At 36.7% G+C, this 19239-nt stretch overlaps 1 protein-coding gene and 4 long non-coding RNA genes across 5 annotated transcripts; 4 read left to right on the top strand and 1 right to left on the bottom strand.

The window, feature by feature from the left end:
• Positions 1–878: 878 nt before the first annotated feature.
• Positions 879–4412, bottom strand: zgc:165604 (uncharacterized protein LOC792578 homolog). Its single transcript, XM_034606438.1, has 7 exons — positions 4349–4412; positions 3342–3496; positions 2867–2933; positions 2634–2765; positions 1785–1940; positions 1314–1436; positions 879–1233 (listed from the first exon to the last, which is right to left on the bottom strand). Exons 1-7 carry the CDS (start codon positions 4410–4412, stop codon positions 1034–1036), a joined length of 897 nt encoding a protein of 298 aa, XP_034462329.1. The 3' UTR covers positions 879–1033.
• A 2015-nt stretch (positions 4413–6427) lies between these two features.
• On the top strand, positions 6428–7820 carry LOC117774203. The gene is made up of 3 exons (XR_004616033.1): positions 6428–6699; positions 7444–7507; positions 7724–7820. It is a non-coding gene; the product is annotated as an uncharacterized LOC117774203 (long non-coding RNA).
• Positions 7821–10631: 2811 nt separating this feature from the next.
• On the top strand, positions 10632–12024 carry LOC117774467. Its single transcript, XR_004616085.1, has 3 exons — positions 10632–10903; positions 11648–11711; positions 11928–12024. It is a non-coding gene; the product is annotated as an uncharacterized LOC117774467 (long non-coding RNA).
• Positions 12025–13518: 1494 nt separating this feature from the next.
• On the top strand, positions 13519–14913 carry LOC117774488. The gene is made up of 3 exons (XR_004616091.1): positions 13519–13790; positions 14537–14600; positions 14817–14913. It is a non-coding gene; the product is annotated as an uncharacterized LOC117774488 (long non-coding RNA).
• A 2170-nt stretch (positions 14914–17083) lies between these two features.
• LOC117774471 lies at positions 17084–18482 on the top strand. The gene is made up of 3 exons (XR_004616087.1): positions 17084–17355; positions 18106–18169; positions 18386–18482. It is a non-coding gene; the product is annotated as an uncharacterized LOC117774471 (long non-coding RNA).
• The last annotated feature ends 757 nt before the right edge of the window (positions 18483–19239 follow it).

Below are 19239 nucleotides of genomic sequence, written 5' to 3'. Positions count from 1 at the left end.
TGAACCTGAACTCTGAGGAATACTTTGACATCAAGGTCTTCTACTGCTTTTCTAGTCAAAGCACCTTAAATTACAGTTTTGTCAATCACACAGTGCATCTATTTGCAGGCAATTTGGGATTTAGTATCTTGCCCAGGGACACTTCGGCATGGTTGCAGATGGGGATCGAACTGCCAACCTTCTGGTTTGCGGCGGCCCCGCTCCATCTCTTGAGCCATAGCTGCCCACGTGGGAATTGTGTGAGTTGAACAACTGTAGTTGGGAGTTTAGAGAGAAGTGAGTTTAACAGACCTCACTAGCCCCTTCCTCCTCTCTGCCTGAGGTTAGCAGCTCAATTTCATATCATCTGCTACGAGCACAACTCACTGAACCACTGGTGGTCAAGCTGCATCATGACATCAGGTTTGGATGATGAAGAGCGTGTGCAGTAAGTTCTCTTAATACAGGAAATGTTTTCTGCAGACCTCTGTGCCTTTCTCTCAGACCTGAGGACTCGTCACTCTCAGCAATGAGCTCTTTCTCTGCAGCATGACGCGCTGATTCCGAGTCACTGACACTCAAACCTCATCTCACTCCCTCCTGATCTCTGGTGTAGTTATCTGTGGTCTGTGTGTGTGCAGCAACAACATTCACATTCATGTGAAGTCAACAGCAGTGAAACGTCTGGAGTTTGGATTTGTCGTGTGATGTTTTTTTTAGTTTTTGCTTGTTCAAAGATCAAAGTTGGTGCTTGATTTCTGGTCAAAAGAGAAGAAGACCAATTGATCGAACACTGAATATGTTTGGGTTAGGGGTTTTCAGTTTGGAGCGTTAAGGATTTAAGGTGTTAGAACCAACAGCTAAAAGGGAAGGAAATACCACATCTCTCGGAACCAGGGCATTTATTTCAGAATCGGTGATGCTGTACAGAAATGCTTATCAGGCTGTAAAAAAACCATTATCAACATGAAACAAAGAGTCCTGGCAGTCGTTTGCTTGATACCTGTGTTGGAACTTTTTCTTTTGTTTTGAAAGTCCTGTTGATGATGAGAAATCAAACAAACGAGCGCTTCATCAGTGACGGCGTGTATCGTATCTCGTTGTACTCCTCGTCCTCTTCTTTGCCCTCCCTCCACCTCCCATCCTGCCCCGTGCGGTGGAGCCACATCACGAGCAGCAGCAGCGCCAGCAGCACCAGGCTCATGGACAAGGTCAGCAGCACGCCCTGCAGGATGCCAGAGGGTCTCTCCGGGGCTGCAGGAGGAAGACAACCAGGAATGAAGAGATAAAAACGTTGGGTTGGCTGCAGTGAGAGGGACGACGGGTGAACTCACGGCTGTAGATGGACAGATTGACGTAGCAGTTCTCTGTTCCCAGGACGTTGGTGGCAGAGCAGCGGTACAGGCCGGACGTCTGAGAGGACACGTTGATGATTTGGACGGAGCCTGACAGATCCCCTGAGAGAGAGAGAGTCACATTAATGACAATGAACGGATCAGAGGGTTAGATATCTATAATGGGAAATGAAGAATCCTGCTTTTATTTGTTTTTTTATCTTCACCCAAACATGGGACTAAAAATCTAACTTTAATCTTACTTTAAACATCCCCTCTGACTTTTCCAACTAAAATGTTGCAGTACAACTTTAACAGTCTCTTTAAAATACTCACTTTCTAAATATACTCCTTCAATTATTTTGTAGCTCTATGTTTCAATGTCATTTGTGGGAGGAAAACTTTTTATCAACACTCAATCTACTTCTTCTAGTTCCTGTGTGCATGTGTGTGTGTGTGTGTGGCACAGACCCTCCATGTTGATGGGCAGTGAGATTTCCTCCGGGTTCAGTTTATCCCAGTGGATCTCAGGAGTGGGGACGCCCTCTGTCACAGAGCAGGTCAGCGTGACGCTTCCTCCCAAGTCGATGTCTCCGTCCCACTGGCACATGGGCAGAGAAGGAGGCTCTGCAAAGATAAATTAGCAGATGAATTTTTTTCCTGAAAGGATGAAATGCACTGGAGCTCTCACAGACTTTAGCTTCTTCTTCTTAGTTTATTTTTTTTCAGGAATAATTCTTGGTTAATGTTCCACATTCAAACATCAGACATCAGACCTAAAATTACATATTTGTTTAGCTCATTGTCTATTACAAAAATAGTTGTATTTTTTTACAGAGAGACAAACAAGAAGTTTTAAAATGAGCCTGATGATTATTTACTAATTTTGTATTTGATTTTTGAACAACTATATGTAAAAGAACTGTATGGAGGGAGGGAAGGGTAGACAGACAGACAGACAGACAGACAGACAGATGTAGGGACGAACAGACGGAACCACACACCCCATAATATCAAGCTGTTGGAGTTGATGTTACAGTTAGTTTCAGTTATTTCTCTGGGACCGCAAGATTTCACTGTTAAATTAACAGAACAATATTTACAAATGGAGGTTAGGTAAATATCTGTACAACATTTCATGGCGATAAATCTGACAGTTCATTAACTATTTCAATGTTGCTCCTATGGCTAAATGAAGTCCTTGATTATATCAACCAGTTTGGATGCTCCAGAGAAAACACAGTATGGATGTGCACCAAGTGTGTATCAAACTCAAATACTACATGGATACTGTACAGTCCTTTAGTCTCAGTACCTTACCCAGAACACTGAGCACCAGCTCTCCTATGCCAGCAGCTGCTGCCTCGGGGGGGTTATTGACCATGCAGCGGTAAACACCAGCGTCTGATACTCGTGTGTCGTTCAGGACAATATCTGCACTCCAGGGGATTCCTGCAGCACGGGAGGAGAAATGTATACATGCAAAACACAAGCTGTCATGTGTTTTTAAATTAGAAAACATTAACAACTTGGTTAAAGAAAGGAGATAATACCTGTAAAACCCACCCTGCCAGTGAGGGAGGGGTCTTCAATCACCTGACCATGGTCGTACACAATCACCTGGAAGTGAGTCAGTAGGTTTAAAAATAAATAAAAAAATAACATTTCCTTTACTGTTGGTTTAAGGAGGATGTTTTCATTAGAATCTTCAAAGTTTTTCTCTGGATAGTTGTTTTTATAGTGACCGAATAACTGCAGTGAAGTCCAAGTTGGAGAAATGATTTTAGAAATACAGAGAGGACAGAACAACAGCAAGTCTCAGCAAAACTTTCACCCCAAACACTTAATTCTCATTGCAGCAGGTTCCATTTTTCAGGACAAAGTATTTCACCACCTCTTACTGTGGTGATAATGAAATACCTGCTGTCTACCTGAAATATCTGTCAATCTGTGAGGCTGCAGCTTGGTTCAGTGTGACAGGAGTGTGTGTGTGTGTGTGTGTGTGTGTTTGTGTGTTGGCATTCCGACCTGTATTGGTGTTTCTGGGCTGGAGACGGGGGCCAGGGTCCAGATGATGTTGAGTCTGGAGAGGGGGCTGGAGGTGAAGAAGGAGCAGGGCAGGACGACAACATCTCCCCGAACCACCTCCACACTCTCCTCCCTCATGGTCACCCTGAGTGTCGCTGTGACGAATTAAAAATAAAGGAGCTTCAATGAGGAATTTTCTCTGCAACTCCCTCATGTTTACTGTCTAAATATTCACTTCCCCCAGTGTCAATGCTGACGTGCAGACTGCACCGCCTCCCCCTCCTTCATTACTGCAATAATGATGCTGTCCCCCTCCTCTCCGTCATCCCCAGGCCTTTTGTGTGTGTGGGAACTCAGCGTGCATATTAGTTGTTAATTACACTTGACAGCTCTGAGGTTGAGCCAAACCGATCACAGACTGGAAGTGGAACAACAGCTCATTTCACTGGGATGCGTTCGTGAAACTATTCTGTCGATTCACTGCATCATTACCTTGTCACTGGTTTCTAAACTGTAAGTGCATCAACAATCTTTCACAATAAGAAAAACACAAATTTACTTGTGTATAATATTAAAAAAGAGGGTTTGATCGATCGAGCAATTGAGAAATAAGTTCAGTAAACACAAATTAAATCTCTTCAACTCAAATGTTTAATGAAGCTCTTCATTCTTACAAATTGAAATTAAACTATTTTATCATTTGTAGTTCAAAAAAACTGAATATGAGTGAAAGTTTGTACATTTTTCAACACTGTTAGTCTCTGTTTTCAAAGAAATCTGCAACCTCACAGTCAAACCTGTGTCTGATCGTTTAGAGACGACACTGAGGGCTTAAGTTTCAACTCACACTCCACACTGTAGATTTAAAGGATCTGTCATCCCCGTTGTTACGAGAGCACTAAAATAAACAAATACAAAAACTACAATCCACGTGAAAAAGTTGAGAAAATTCTCACAGATCCCTCTAAACTCTGTGCGTGCAGAATTAATTAGACAGGCCCACTCACCAGTCTCCAGAGCAGTGAAGCTTGCACACAGGGTCCACAGCATCCATCCTCCACAAGAACCCATCGCTGAGAGGAAGCACAGCGGCAGCCCTCGCTCCCCTCGGCCGTGGCCAAAAAAACTAGGCATGCGTGATTAATCTATCGAGCGACGCAACCAGCCCCACCCTCCTTTATTTTCACTGTCCCTTCATTATCTCTGTCTCATTGTCTGTTTGGATCACATGGTTGTGGAACTCTAATTGTCAGATGAGCGACTGCAGGAGGGTTTTATGTGTGAAGGAGTCAGATTGTGGCCTAATTAGTCAGCTTGACGTAAAGAACTTCTGCTGCTGCTGCTCTGTAGAAAACATCCCCTCTAAGGCGTTTATGTGATGTACAGCAGCTTTATAGCTTTTGTTGCCATGGACACAGACATCCTTTCTGCAGGTTTTCCCTCCAAACAGCCACTGCACCGAGCGACTGCTGATTCCTTCCTGTGTCTGACTGCTGATCCCATCTGCTCCAAAACTCTCATCCTGCCAAGATATTGACAAAATGAAACCTAATAGTTCATATCCACAGTTGTGTAAATAAAGCGAGCAAGGGAAAGATCTTAGACTGTAAATAAAGCTGGATGACTCCACTTCCTCACAAAAATGAAGCCAAAATATCATTGATGCACCGGCATATTTAGTGCATGTGCCAGGTACAGCTATCGATGAATTTTTACAAGAACTTTACTACTTACTAAGCTCTGCATCAGTCCCACTATCCAGAGGTTTTGTAAGTGAGATCTTTGAGCGTCATAACCTCCAAGTTGATGACTCTGTAGTTACTGAAATCACCACAGCGGTTTGCTCATCTAACCCAGTTCGTAGAGCAATTGAAAAAGGTGGTCCTCTTAGCACTTCATATCAACGTAAACAATATTACAAGGAAAAATTCAGTGTTGTGGAACCAATTACCTACATACTTGATCATAAAAAAAACACTCCTTTCAGTATGTCCCACTGTTAAAATCGTTGCAGCAAATATTAAATTGCTAAGTCATTCTTGATAAGATTATTGAAAATCATAGAGGACAGCAGGACATTGAACTTGACCCTTCGTTTGAATTTAGGTCCCCTGAAGATGGTACAAAAGTAACTAAAAGTACAAAAGTAACTAAAAAGTAACTAAAACTACGAAAGTAACTAAACAGTAACTAAAAGTACAAAAGTCACTAAAAAGTAACGAAAAGTACAAAAGTAACTAAAAAGTAACGAAAAGTACAAAAGTAACTAAAAGTACATAGTCACTAAGACGTAACTAAAAGTACAAAAGTAACTAAAAAGTAACTAAAAGTACAAAAGTAACTTAAAGTACGAAAGTAACTAAAAAGTAACTAAAAGTACGAAAGTAACTAAAAAGTAACTTAAAGTACGAAAGTAACTAAAAACTAACTAAAAGTTCAAAAGTAACTAAAAAGTAACTTAAAGTACGAAAGTAACTAAAAAGTAACTAAAAGTTCAAAAGTCACTAAAAAGTAACTTAAAGTACGAAAGTAACTAAAAGTACAAAAGTAACTAAAAAGTAACAAAAACTACGAAAGTAACTAAAAAGTAACTTAAAGTACGAAAGTAACTAAAAAGTAACTAAAAGTACAAAAGTAACTCAAAAGTAACTTAAAGTACGAAAGTAACTAAAAAGTAACTAAAAGTACGAAAGTAACTAAAAAGTAACTAAAACTACGAAAGTAACTAAAAAGTAACTAAAAGTACAAAAGTAACTCAAAAGTAACTAAAAGTTCAAAAGTAACTAAAAAGTAACTAAAAGTTCAAAAGTAACTAAAAGGTTACTTAAAGTACGAAAGTAACTAAAAAGTAACTAAAAGTACGAAAGTAACTAAAAAGTAACTTAAAGTACGAAAGTAACTAAAAAGTAAGTTAAAGTACAAAAGTAACTCAAAAGTAACTTAAAGTACAAAAGTAACTCAAAAGTAACTTAAAGTACGAATATTTCCTCAGTGTCATAGCGCCACCTACTGATTCGCCATGAAACAGGAAGTACTTTGTAAATCCACTCTGCATTATCCAACCAGCTCCGAACTACTGACCTACACTGAAAAAAGAGGAAAAGTGGGGTTTTTCAATTTACAAATAATTATTTAGTGTATAAGACATGATTAATTTATGTTCCTCATCTGAACATATATTAATCATGTAGAACTCATTTAATCTTGAGGGATGTCAAATATATAAGACTTAGTCATGTTATGAATTAGGGAAATAGTTATGTTTCTCTGAAACTCCACCCACTGAAAGCAGCAAGGGTCCGCCATCTTTTCACCTGTGTCGGGCGATTTGACGTGGATCTGAGGATCTCTCTACAAGGTAAAAGTTATTAAATCTTACCAAATGTTGGTCATAGTTGGAGTTAGTCACTGTAGACTAATTGTTTTCACGAAGCTGATGCTTTTATTTGCCAGTAATGTTGAGCAACATGTATGAATCCATGTTAATCTGTTAACATTGAGTGTTCTAAGGTTAGCTAACGTTAGCATTTACTGGCATTAGCTAGGCTAATACCGTGACTGTCATATATGTGCGTTAATATTTCTCGAAATATGTGCATAAGTATATATATATATGTGTTTTTATAGTGTGAACATGCATACAGCTTGTTAGTACAAACAACAGACTTTATAAACTTAGTAAATGTATGTAGAGCCGGAGGAGATGGTGTCGCTCCGTTTGGTTTGACGCTGTTGGCACAGCGCACAGCGCGAATGACAGAGAAACAGGAGCAGAGCCGCTAAAAACTTAAAAATAAAAAATAAAAAAAACTTGTCACGGTCCAAACATGTATGGAAGACTCCAAATTAACACTGTAAGTGGACTTAGTGGAGCTGTGTATGGCTCCCTGGTGTCTACCGCGGACTTGGTGTCGCTGTGGCCGGGCTGTGCGCCTTCTCCCGGCTGTGGAGCGCTCCGTGATCTCTGCGTCAGTATTCAGGGTCTGTTGATGCTTATTTATTGCAAGTCATATCGTCATCGAGATATTAACAACGTTATCGCATCTTTGTGAAGCCCCAGTGTGAATAATAAAATAATTTAAAATATATTTTTCCTTGATAGGTAATTGGTGCAGAGACGGTTGACGGTTCCTTTAAGCATTGTCCCACAGGCTCTGTAGTAAATGGTGAGTATTCAAATGCTTTTATTGATTGAATGGACCTACAGTATGTAAACTTGATTTTGAAGACATTCAAAATACCTTGGTATGACAATGTTGCTGTCAATTTCTGAATATTAATCTGTCTGCTAACATTGCAGGAGTATACATGTTTTCTGATTTATTAGGTCAAATTAATGAGATAATGTGTATGTGTGTTTAATTTGTTGCCCCTCTCTCCAGTGAATGTGGCAGTGTAAGGGGTGTTCAGTTGCTGTTGCAAGTAGGTCTGCACTACTTAACCATTATAAGCTCAAACATCCACATTTTGGGCGCACCATTCGCTATCCTTGTACATATTCAAATTGTCCATGCACATTTAAGACTTTAATTGTACATCAGAGTAGAGTGCAGTCCACACAAGTTAGTCAGACTCAAAAAGAATTATCTACTTTCAGCTGTCACGTTTGTAAATGCAAGAATTTATCTAATGAAAGGGAGTACTTTGCTCATATCAACACACATCTGAGGAGAAATGAAAATGTCTCTTGCATGTTTGTTGGTTGTAGTTTTCAAACCAGTATTTATGGAACCTTTAAGTCTCATAAGAGTCGCTGACACACACCTCACAATCTAACAGATTTTATACCTGGTATTGTGATAACAACTATATTAGCATCACCATCATTACATGATTCGTTTGCTGATTGCCAGGACGAGGAGTGTGTGGAAGAGGAAGTTGTTGGTACATCCCTAGATTGGAAAGGCCAACACAACTCACCCCCAACTATTGTTGAGCAGCAGCTTGCCGCAGCCTTGTTAAAGTTGGAGTATTTAGTGCATGTGCCAGGTACAGCTATCGATGAATTTTTACAAGAACTTTACTACTTACTAAGCTCTGCATCAGTCCCACTATCCAGAGGTTTTGTAAGTGAGATCTTTGAGCGTCATAACCTCCATGTTGATGACTCTGTAGTTACTGAAATCACCACAGCGGTTTGCTCATCTAACCCAGTTCGTAGAGCAATTGAAAAAGGTGGTCCTCTTAGCACTTCATATCAACGTAAACAATATTACAAGGAAAAATTCAGTGTTGTGGAGCCAATTACCTACATACTTGATCATAAAAAAAACACTCCTTTCAGTATGTCCCACTGTTAAAATCGTTGCAGCAAATATTAAATTGCTAAGTCATTCTTGATAAGATTATTGAAAATCATAGAGGACAGCAGGACACTGAACTTGACCCTTCGTTTGAATTTAGGTCCCCTGAAGATGGTACAAAAGTAACTGAAAAGTAACTAAAAGTACAAAAGTAACTAAAAAGTAACTAAAACTACGAAAGTAACTGAAAAGTAACTAAAAGTTCAAAAGTAACTAAAAAGTAACTTAAAGTACGAAAGTAACTAAAAAGTAACTAAAAGTACAAAAGTAACTAAAAAGTAACTAACACTACGAAAGTAACTAAAAAGTAACTAAAAGTACAAAAGTAACTCAAAAGTAACTAAAACTACGAAAGTAATTAAAAAGTAATTTAAAGTACGAAAGTAACTAAAAAGTAACTAACACTACGAAAGTAACTAAAAAGTAACTAAAAGTACAAAAGTAACTAAAAAGTAACTAAAACTACGAAAGTAACTAAGTAACTAAAAGTACAAAAGTAACTCAAAAGTAACTTAAAGTACGAAAGTAACTAAAAAGTAACTAAAAGTTCAAAAGTAACTCAAAAGTTACTTAAAGTACGAAAGTAAATAAAAAGTAACTAAAAGTACAAAAGTAACTAAAAAGTAACTAAAACTACGAAAGTAACTAAGAAGTAACTAAAAGTACAAAAGTAACTCAAAAGTAACTTAAAGTACAAAAGTAACTCAAAAGTAACTTAAAGTACGAAAGTAACTAAAAAGTAACTAAAAGTTCAAAAGTAACTAAAAAGTAACTTAAAGTACGAAAGTAACTAAAAAGTAACTAAAAGTTCAAAAGTAACTAAAAAGTAACTTAAAGTACGAAAGTAACTAAAAAGTAACTAAAAGTACAAAAGTAACTTAAAGTACGAAAGTAACTAAAAGTAACTAAAAGTACGAAAGTAACTAAAAAGTAACTTAAAGTACGAAAGTAACTAAAAAGTAACTTAAAGTACGAAAGTAACTAAAAAGTAACTAAAAGTTCAAAAGTAACTAAAAAGTAACTTAAACTACGAAAGTAACTAAAAAGTAACTTAAAGTACGAAAGTAACTAAAAAGTAACTAAAAGTTCAAAAGTAACTGAAAAGTAACTTAAAGTACGAAAGTAACTAAAAAGTAACTAAAAGTACAAAAGTAACTAAAAAGTAACTTAAACTGCGAAAGTAACTAAAAAGTAACTTAAAGTACGAAAGTAACTAAAAAGTAACTAAAAGTTCAAAAGTAACTAAAAAGTAACTTAAAGTACGAAAGTAACTAAAAAGTAACTAAAAGTACAAAAGTAACTAAAAAGTTACTAAAACTACGAAAGTAACTAAAAAGTAACTAAAAGTACAAAAGTAACTAAAAGTACAAAAGTAACTCAAAAGTAACTTAAAGTACAAAAGTAACTCAAAAGTAACTTAAAGTACGAAAGTAACTCAAAAGTAACTAAAAGTTCAAAAGTAACTAAAAAGTAACTAAAAGTACGAAAGTAACTAAAAAGTAACTAAAAGTACAAAAGTAACTAAAAAGTAACTTAAAGTACGAAAGTAACTAAAAAGTAACTAAAAGTACAAAAGTAACTAAAAAGTAACTAACACTACGAAAGTAACTAAAAGTACAAAAGTAACTAAAAAGTAACTAAAACTACGAAAGTAACTAAGAAGTAACTAAAAGTACAAAAGTAACTCAAAAGTAACTTAAAGTACGAAAGTAACTAAAAAGTAACTAAAAGTTCAAAAGTAACTCAAAAGTTACTTAAAGTACGAAAGTAACTAAAAAGTAACTTAAAGTACGAAAGTAACTAAAAAGTAAGTTAAAGTACAAAAGTAACTCAAAAGTAAGTTAAAGTACAAAAGTAACTAAAAAGTAACTTAAAGTACGAATATTTCCTCAGTGTCATAGCGCCACCTACTGATTCGCCATGAAACAGGAAGTACTTTGTAAATCCACTCTGCATTATCCAACCGGCTCCGAACTACTGACCTACACTGAAAAAAGAGGAAAAGTGGGGTTTTTCAATTTACAAATAATTATTTAGTGTATAAGACATGATTAATTTATGTTCCTCATCTGAACATATATTAATCATGTAGAACTCATTTAATCTTGAGGGATGTCAAATATATAAGACTTAGTCATGTTATGAATTAGGGAAATAGTTATGTTTCTCTGAAACTCCACCCACTGAAAGCAGCAAGGGTCCGCCATCTTTTCACCTGTGTCGGGCGATTTGACGTGGATCTGAGGATCTCTCTACAAGGTAAAAGTTATTAAATCTTACCAAATGTTGGTCATAGTTGGAGTTAGTCACTGTAGACTAATTGTTTTCACGAAGCTGATGCTTTTATTTGCCAGTAATGTTGAGCAACATGTATGAATCCATGTTAATCTGTTAACATCGAGTGTTCTAAGGTTAGCTAACGTTAGCATTTACTGGCGTTAGCTAGGCTAATACCGTGACTGTCATATATGTGCGTTAATATTTCTCGAAATATGTGCATAAGTATATATATGTGTGTTTTTATAGTGTGAACATGCATACAGCTTGTTAGTACAAACAACAGACTTTATAAACTTAGTAAATGTATGTAGAGCCGGAGGAGATGGTGTCGCTCCGTTTGGTTTGACGCTGTTGGCGCAGCGCACAGCGCGAATGACAGAGAAACAGAGGAGCAGAGCCGCTAAAAACTTAAAAATAAAAAATTTTAAAAAATTGTCACGGTCCAAACATGTATGGAAGACTCCAAATTAACACTGTAAGTGGACTTAGTGGAGCTGTGTATGGCTCCCTGGTGTCTACCGCGGACTTGGTGTCGCTGTGGCCGGGCTGTGCGCCTTCTCCCGGCTGTGGAGCGCTCCGTGATCTCTGCGTCAGTATTCAGGGTCTGTTGATGCTTATTTATTGCAAGTCATATCGTCATCGAGATATTAACAACGTTATCGCATCTTTGTGAAGCCCCAGTGTGAATAATAAAATAATTTAAAATATATTTTTCCTTGATAGGTAATTGGTGCAGAGACGGTTGACGGTTCCTTTAAGCATTGTCCCACAGGCTCTGTAGTAAATGGTGAGTATTCAAATGCTTTTATTGATTGAATGGACCTACAGTATGTAAACTTGATTTTGAAGACATTCAAAATACCTTGGTATGACAATGTTGCTGTCAATTTCTGAATATTAATCTGTCTGCTAACATTGCAGGAGTATACATGTTTTCTGATTTATTAGGTCAAATTAATGAGATAATGTGTATGTGTGTTTAATTTGTTGCCCCTCTCTCCAGTGAATGTGGCAGTGTAAGGGGTGTTCAGTTGCTGTTGCAAGTAGGTCTGCACTACTTAACCATTATAAGCTCAAACATCCACATTTTGGGCGCACCATTCGCTATCCTTGTACATATTCAAATTGTCCATGCACATTTAAGACTTGGAATGCTTTAATTGTACATCAGAGTAGAGTGCAGTCCACACAAGTTAGTCAGACTCAAAAAGAATTATCTACTTTCAGCTGTCACGTTTGTAAATGCAAGAATTTATCTAATGAAAGGGAGTACTTTGTTCATATCAACACACATCTGAGGAGAAATGAAAATGTCTCTTGCATGTTTGTTGGTTGTAGTTTTCAAACCAGTATTTATGGAACCTTTAAGTCTCATAAGAGTCGCTGACACACACCTCACAATCTAACAGATTTTATACCTGGTATTGTGATAACAACTATATTAGCATCACCATCATTACATGATTCGTTTGCTGATTGCCAGGACGAGGAGTGTGTGGAAGAGGAAGTTGTTGGTACATCCCTAGATTGGAAAGGCCAACACAACTCACCCCCAACTATTGTTGAGCAGCAGCTTGCCGCAGCCTTGTTAAAGTTGGAGTATTTAGTGCATGTGCCAGGTACAGCTATCGATGAATTTTTACAAGAACTTTACTACTTACTAAGCTCTGCATCAGTCCCACTATCCAGAGGTTTTGTAAGTGAGATCTTTGAGCGTCATAACCTCCATGTTGATGACTCTGTAGTTACTGAAATCACCACAGCGGTTTGCTCATCTAACCCAGTTCGTAGAGCAATTGAAAAAGGTGGTCCTCTTAGCACTTCATATCAACGTAAACAATATTACAAGGAAAAATTCAGTGTTGTGGAGCCAATTACCTACATACTTGATCATAAAAAAAACACTCCTTTCAGTATGTCCCACTGTTAAAATCGTTGCAGCAAATATTAAATTGCTAAGTCATTCTTGATAAGATTATTGAAAATCATAGAGGACAGCAGGACACTGAACTTGACCCTTCGTTTGAATTTAGGTCCCCTGAAGATGGTACAAAAGTAACTGAAAAGTAACTAAAAGTACAAAAGTAACTAAAAAGTAACTAAAACTACGAAAGTAACTAAAAAGTAACTAAAAGTTCAAAAGTAACTAAAAAGTAACTTAAAGTACGAAAGTAACTAAAAAGTAACTAAAAGTACAAAAGTAACTAAAAAGTAACTAACACTACGAAAGTAACTAAAAAGTAACTAAAAGTACAAAAGTAACTCAAAAGTAACTTAAAGTACAAAAGTAACTCAAAAGTAACTTAAAGTACGAAAGTAACTAAAAAGTAACTAAAAGTTCAAAAGTAACTCAAAAGTTACTTAAAGTACGAAAGTAACTCAAAAGTAACTAAAAGTACGAAAGTAACTAAAAAGTAACTTAAAGTACGAAAGTAACTAAAAAGTAAGTTAAAGTACAAAAGTAACTAAAAAGTAACTTAAAGTACGAATATTTCCTCAGTGTCATAGCGCCACCTACTGATTCGCCATGAAACAGGAAGTACTTTGTAAATCCACTCTGCATTATCCAACCGGCTCCGAACTACTGACCTACACTGAAAAAAGAGGAAAAGTGGGGTTTTTCAATTTACAAATAATTATTTAGTGTATAAGACATGATTAATTTATGTTCCTCATCTGAACATATATTAATCATGTAGAACTCATTTAATCTTGAGGGATGTCAAATATATAAGACTTAGTCATGTTATGAATTAGGGAAATAGTTATGTTTCTCTGAAACTCCACCCACTGAAAGCAGCAAGGGTCCGCCATCTTTTCACCTGTGTCGGGCGATTTGACGTGGATCTGAGGATCTCTCTACAAGGTAAAAGTTATTAAATCTTACCAAATGTTGGTCATAGTTGGAGTTAGTCACTGTAGACTAATTGTTTTCACGAAGCTGATGCTTTTATTTGCCAGTAATGTTGAGCAACATGTATGAATCCATGTTAATCTGTTAACATTGAGTGTTCTAAGGTTAGCTAACGTTAGCATTTACTGGCATTAGCTAGGCTAATACCGTGACTGTCATATATGTGCGTTAATATTTCTCGAAATATGTGCATAAGTATATATATATATGTGTTTTTATAGTGTGAACATGCATACAGCTTGTTAGTACAAACAACAGACTTTATAAACTTAGTAAATGTATGTAGAGCCGGAGGAGATGGTGTCGCTCCGTTTGGTTTGACGCTGTTGGCGCAGCGCACAGCGCGAATGACAGAGAAACAGAGGAGCAGAGCCGCTAAAAACTTAAAAATAAAAAATTTAAAAAAATTGTCACGGTCCAAACATGTATGGAAGACTCCAAATTAACACTGTAAGTGGACTTAGTGGAGCTGTGTATGGCTCCCTGGTGTCTACCGCGGACTTGGTGTCGCTGTGGCCGGGCTGTGCGCCTTCTCCCGGCTGTGGAGCGCTCCGTGATCTCTGCGTCAGTATTCAGGGTCTGTTGATGCTTATTTATTGCAAGTCATATCGTCATCGAGATATTAACAACGTTATCGCATCTTTGTGAAGCCCCAGTGTGAATAATAAAATAATTTAAAATATATTTTTCCTTGATAGGTAATTGGTGCAGAGACGGTTGACGGTTCCTTTAAGCATTGTCCCACAGGCTCTGTAGTAAATGGTGAGTATTCAAATGCTTTTATTGATTGAATGGACCTACAGTATGTAAACTTGATTTTGAAGACATTCAAAATACCTTGGTATGACAATGTTGCTGTCAATTTCTGAATATTAATCTGTCTGCTAACATTGCAGGAGTATACATGTTTTCTGATTTATTAGGTCAAATTAATGAGATAATGTGTATGTGTGTTTAATTTGTTGCCCCTCTCTCCAGTGAATGTGGCAGTGTAAGGGGTGTTCAGTTGCTGTTGCAAGTAGGTCTGCACTACTTAACCATTATAAGCTCAAACATCCACATTTTGGGCGCACCATTCGCTATCCTTGTACATATTCAAATTGTCCATGCACATTTAAGACTTTAATTGTACATCAGAGTAGAGTGCAGTCCACACAAGTTAGTCAGACTCAAAAACAATTATCTACTTTCAGCTGTCACGTTTGTAAATGCAAGAATTTATCTACTGAAAGGGAGTACTTTGTTCATATCAACACACATCTGAGGAGAAATGAAAATGTCTCTTGCATGTTTGTTGGTTGTAGTTTTCAAACCAGTATTTATGGAACCTTTAAGTCTCATAAGAGTCGCTGACAAACACCTCACAATCTAACAGATTTTATACCTGGTATTGTGATAACAACTATATTAGCATCACCATCATTACATGATTCGTTTGCTGATTGCCAGGACGAGGAGTGTGTGGAAGAGGAAGTTGTTGGTACATCCCTAGATTGGAAAGGCCAACACAACTCACCCCCAACTATTGTTGAGCAGCAGCTTGCCGCAGCCTTGTTAAAGTTGGAGTATTTAGTGCATGTGCCAGGTACAGCTATCGATGAATTTTTACAAGAACTTTACTACTTACTAAGCTCTGCATCAGTCCCACTATCCAGAGGTTTTGTAAGTGAGATCTTTGAGCGTCATAACCTCCAAGTTGATGACTCTGTAGTTACTGAAATCACCACAGCGGTTTGCTCATCTAACCCAGTTCGTAGAGCAATTGAAAAAGGTGGTCCTCTTAGCACTTCATATCAACGTAAACAATATTACAAGGAAAAATTCAGTGTTGTGGAGCCAATTACCTACATACTTGATCATAAAAAAAACACTCCTTTCAGTATGTCCCACTGTTAAAATCGTTGCAGCAAATATTAAATTGCTAAGTCATTCTTGATAAGATTATTGGAAATCATAGAGGACAGCAGGACACTGAACTTGACCCTTCGTTTGAATTTAGGTCCCCTGAAGATGGTACAAAAGTAACTGAAAAGTAACTTAAAGTACGAAAGTAACTAAAAAGTAACTAAAAGTACAAAAGTAACTAAAAAGTAACTAAAACTACGAAAGTAATTAAAAAGTAATTTAAAGTACGAAAGTAACTAAAAAGTAACTAAAAGTTCAAAAGTAACTAAAAAGTAACTTAAAGTACGAAAGTAACTAAAAGTACAAAAGTAACTAAAAAGTAACTAACACTACGAAAGTAACTAAAAAGTAACTAAAAGTACAAAAGTAACTAAAAAGTAACTAAAACTACGAAAGTAACTAAGAAGTAACTAAAAGTACAAAAGTAACTCAAAAGTAACTTAAAGTACAAAAGTAACTCAAAAGTAACTTAAAGTACGAAAGTAACTAAAAAGTAACTAAAAGTTCAAAAGTAACTCAAAAGTTACTTAAAGTACGAAAGTAACTAAAAAGTAACTAAAAGTACGAAAGTAACTAAAAAGTAACTTAAAGTACGAAAGTAACTAAAAAGTAACTAAAAGTTCAAAAGTAACTAAAAAGTAACTTAAAGTACGAAAGTAACTAAAAAGTAACTAAAAGTACGAAAGTAACTAAAAAGTAACTTAAAGTACGAAAGTAACTAAAAAGTAACTAAAAGTTCAAAAGTAACTAAAAAGTAACTTAAAGTACGAAAGTAACTAAAAAGTAACTAAAACTACGAAAGTAACTAAGAAGTAACTAAAAGTACAAAAGTAACTCAAAAGTAACTTAAAGTACAAAAGTAACTCAAAAGTAACTTAAAGTACGAAAGTAACTAAAAAGTAACTAAAAGTTCAAAAGTAACTAAAAAGTAACTAACACTACGAAAGTAACTAAAAAGTAACTAAAAGTACAAAAGTAACTAAAAAGTAACTAAAACTACGAAAGTAACTAAGAAGTAACTAAAAGTACAAAAGTAACTCAAAAGTAACTTAAAGTACGAAAGTAACTAAAAAGTAACTAAAAGTTCAAAAGTAACTCAAAAGTTACTTAAAGTACGAAAGTAACTAAAAAGTAACTTAAAGTACGAAAGTAACTAAAAAGTAAGTTAAAGTACAAAAGTAACTCAAAAGTAACTTAAAGTACAAAAGTAACTAAAAAGTAACTTAAAGTACGAATATTTCCTCAGTGTCATAGCGCCACCTACTGATTCGCCATGAAACAGGAAGTACTTTGTAAATCCACTCTGCATTATCCAACCGGCTCCGAACTACTGACCTACACTGAAAAAAGAGGAAAAGTGGGGTTTTTCAATTTACAAATAATTATTTAGTGTATAAGACATGATTAATTTATGTTCCTCATCTGAACATATATTAATCATGTAGAACTCATTTAATCTTGAGGGATGTCAAATATATAAGACTTAGTCATGTTATGAATTAGGGAAATAGTTATGTTTCTCTGAAACTCCACCCACTGAAAGCAGCAAGGGTCCGCCATCTTTTCACCTGTGTCGGGCGATTTGACGTGGATCTGAGGATCTCTCTACAAGGTAAAAGTTATTAAATCTTACCAAATGTTGGTCATAGTTGGAGTTAGTCACTGTAGACTAATTGTTTTCACGAAGCTGATGCTTTTATTTGCCAGTAATGTTGAGCAACATGTATGAATCCATGTTAATCTGTTAACATCGAGTGTTCTAAGGTTAGCTAACGTTAGCATTTACTGGCGTTAGCTAGGCTAATACCGTGACTGTCATATATGTGCGTTAATATTTCTCGAAATATGTGCATAAGTATATATATATATATGTGTGTTTTTATAGTGTGAACATGCATACAGCTTGTTAGTACAAACAACAGACTTTATAAACTTAGTAAATGTATGTAGAGCCGGAGGAGATGGTGTCGCTCCGTTTGGTTTGACGCTGTTGGCGCAGCGCACAGCGTGAATGACAGAGAAACAGAGGAGCAGAGCCGCTAAAAACTTAAAAATAAAAAATTTAAAAAAATTGTCATGGTCCAAACATGTATGGAAGACTCCAAATTAACACTGTAAGTGGACTTAGTGGAGCTGTGTATGGCTCCCTGGTGTCTACCGCGGACTTGGTGTCGCTGTGGCCGGGCTGTGCGCCTTCTCCCGGCTGTGGAGCGCTCCGTGATCTCTGCGTCAGTATTCAGGGTCTGTTGATGCTTATTTATTGCAAGTCATATCGTCATCGAGATATTAACAACGTTATCGCATCTTTGTGAAGCCCCAGTGTGAATAATAAAATAATTTAAAATATATTTTTCCTTGATAGGTAATTGGTGCAGAGACGGTTGACGGTTCCTTTAAGCATTGTCCCACAGGCTCTGTAGTAAATGGTGAGTATTCAAATGCTTTTATTGATTGAATGGACCTACAGTATGTAAACTTGATTTTGAAGACATTCAAAATACCTTGGTATGACAATGTTGCTGTCAATTTCTGAATATTAATCTGTCTGCTAACATTGCAGGAGTATACATGTTTTCTGATTTATTAGGTCAAATTAATGAGATAATGTGTATGTGAGTTTAATTTGTTGCCCCTCTCTCCAGTGAATGTGGCAGTGTAAGGGGTGTTCAGTTGCTGTTGCAAGTAGGTCTGCACTACTTAACCATTATAAGCTCAAACATCCACATTTTGGGCGCACCATTCGCTATCCTTGTACATATTCAAATTGTCCATGCACATTTAAGACTTGGAATGCTTTAATTGTACATCAGAGTAGAGTGCAGTCCACACAAGTTAGTCAGACTCAAAAAGAATTATCTACTTTCAGCTGTCACGTTTGTAAATGCAAGAATTTATCTACTGAAAGGGAGTACTTTGTTCATATCAACACACATCTGAGGAGAAATGAAAATGTCTCTTGCATGTTTGTTGGTTGTAGTTTTCAAACCAGTATTTATGGAACCTTTAAGTCTCATAAGAGTCGCTGACACACACCTCACAATCTAACAGATTTTATACCTGGTATTGTGATAACAACTATATTAGCATCACCATCATTACATGATTCGTTTGCTGATTGCCAGGACGAGGAGTGTGTGGAAGAGGAAGTTGTTGGTACATCCCTAGATTGGAAAGGCCAACACAACTCACCCCCAACTATTGTTGAGCAGCAGCTTGCCGCAGCCTTGTTAAAGTTGGAGTATTTAGTGCATGTGCCAGGTACAGCTATCGATGAATTTTTACAAGAACTTTACTACTTACTAAGCTCTGCATCAGTCCCACTATCCAGAGGTTTTGTAAGTGAGATCTTTGAGCGTCATAACCTCCAAGTTGATGACTCTGTAGTTACTGAAATCACCACAGCGGTTTGCTCATCTAACCCAGTTCGTAGAGCAATTGAAAAAGGTGGTCCTCTTAGCACTTCATATCAACGTAAACAATATTACAAGGAAAAATT

Source organism: Hippoglossus hippoglossus, chromosome 14, assembly GCF_009819705.1.
Source record: "Hippoglossus hippoglossus isolate fHipHip1 chromosome 14, fHipHip1.pri, whole genome shotgun sequence".
In the NCBI taxonomy this organism is placed as follows: Eukaryota; Metazoa; Chordata; class Actinopteri; order Pleuronectiformes; family Pleuronectidae; genus Hippoglossus; species Hippoglossus hippoglossus.
The sequence above is the reverse complement of the archived record's forward strand: the minus strand, read 5'-3'. Positions and strand labels throughout refer to the sequence as shown.

Coding starts and splice junctions, on each gene's coding strand:
- zgc:165604 (XM_034606438.1), bottom strand. CDS start 4,412: ATGGGTTCTTGTGGAGGATGGATGCTGTGGACCCTGTGTGCAAGCTTC. Junction 2,934..3,341: donor GCCCAGAAACACCAATACAG/GTCGGAATGCCA, acceptor ACTCACTTCCAG/GTGATTGTGTACGACCATGG. Junction 1,437..1,784: donor ACTGCCCATCAACATGGAGG/GTCTGTGCCACA, acceptor TCTCTCTCTCAG/GGGATCTGTCAGGCTCCGTC.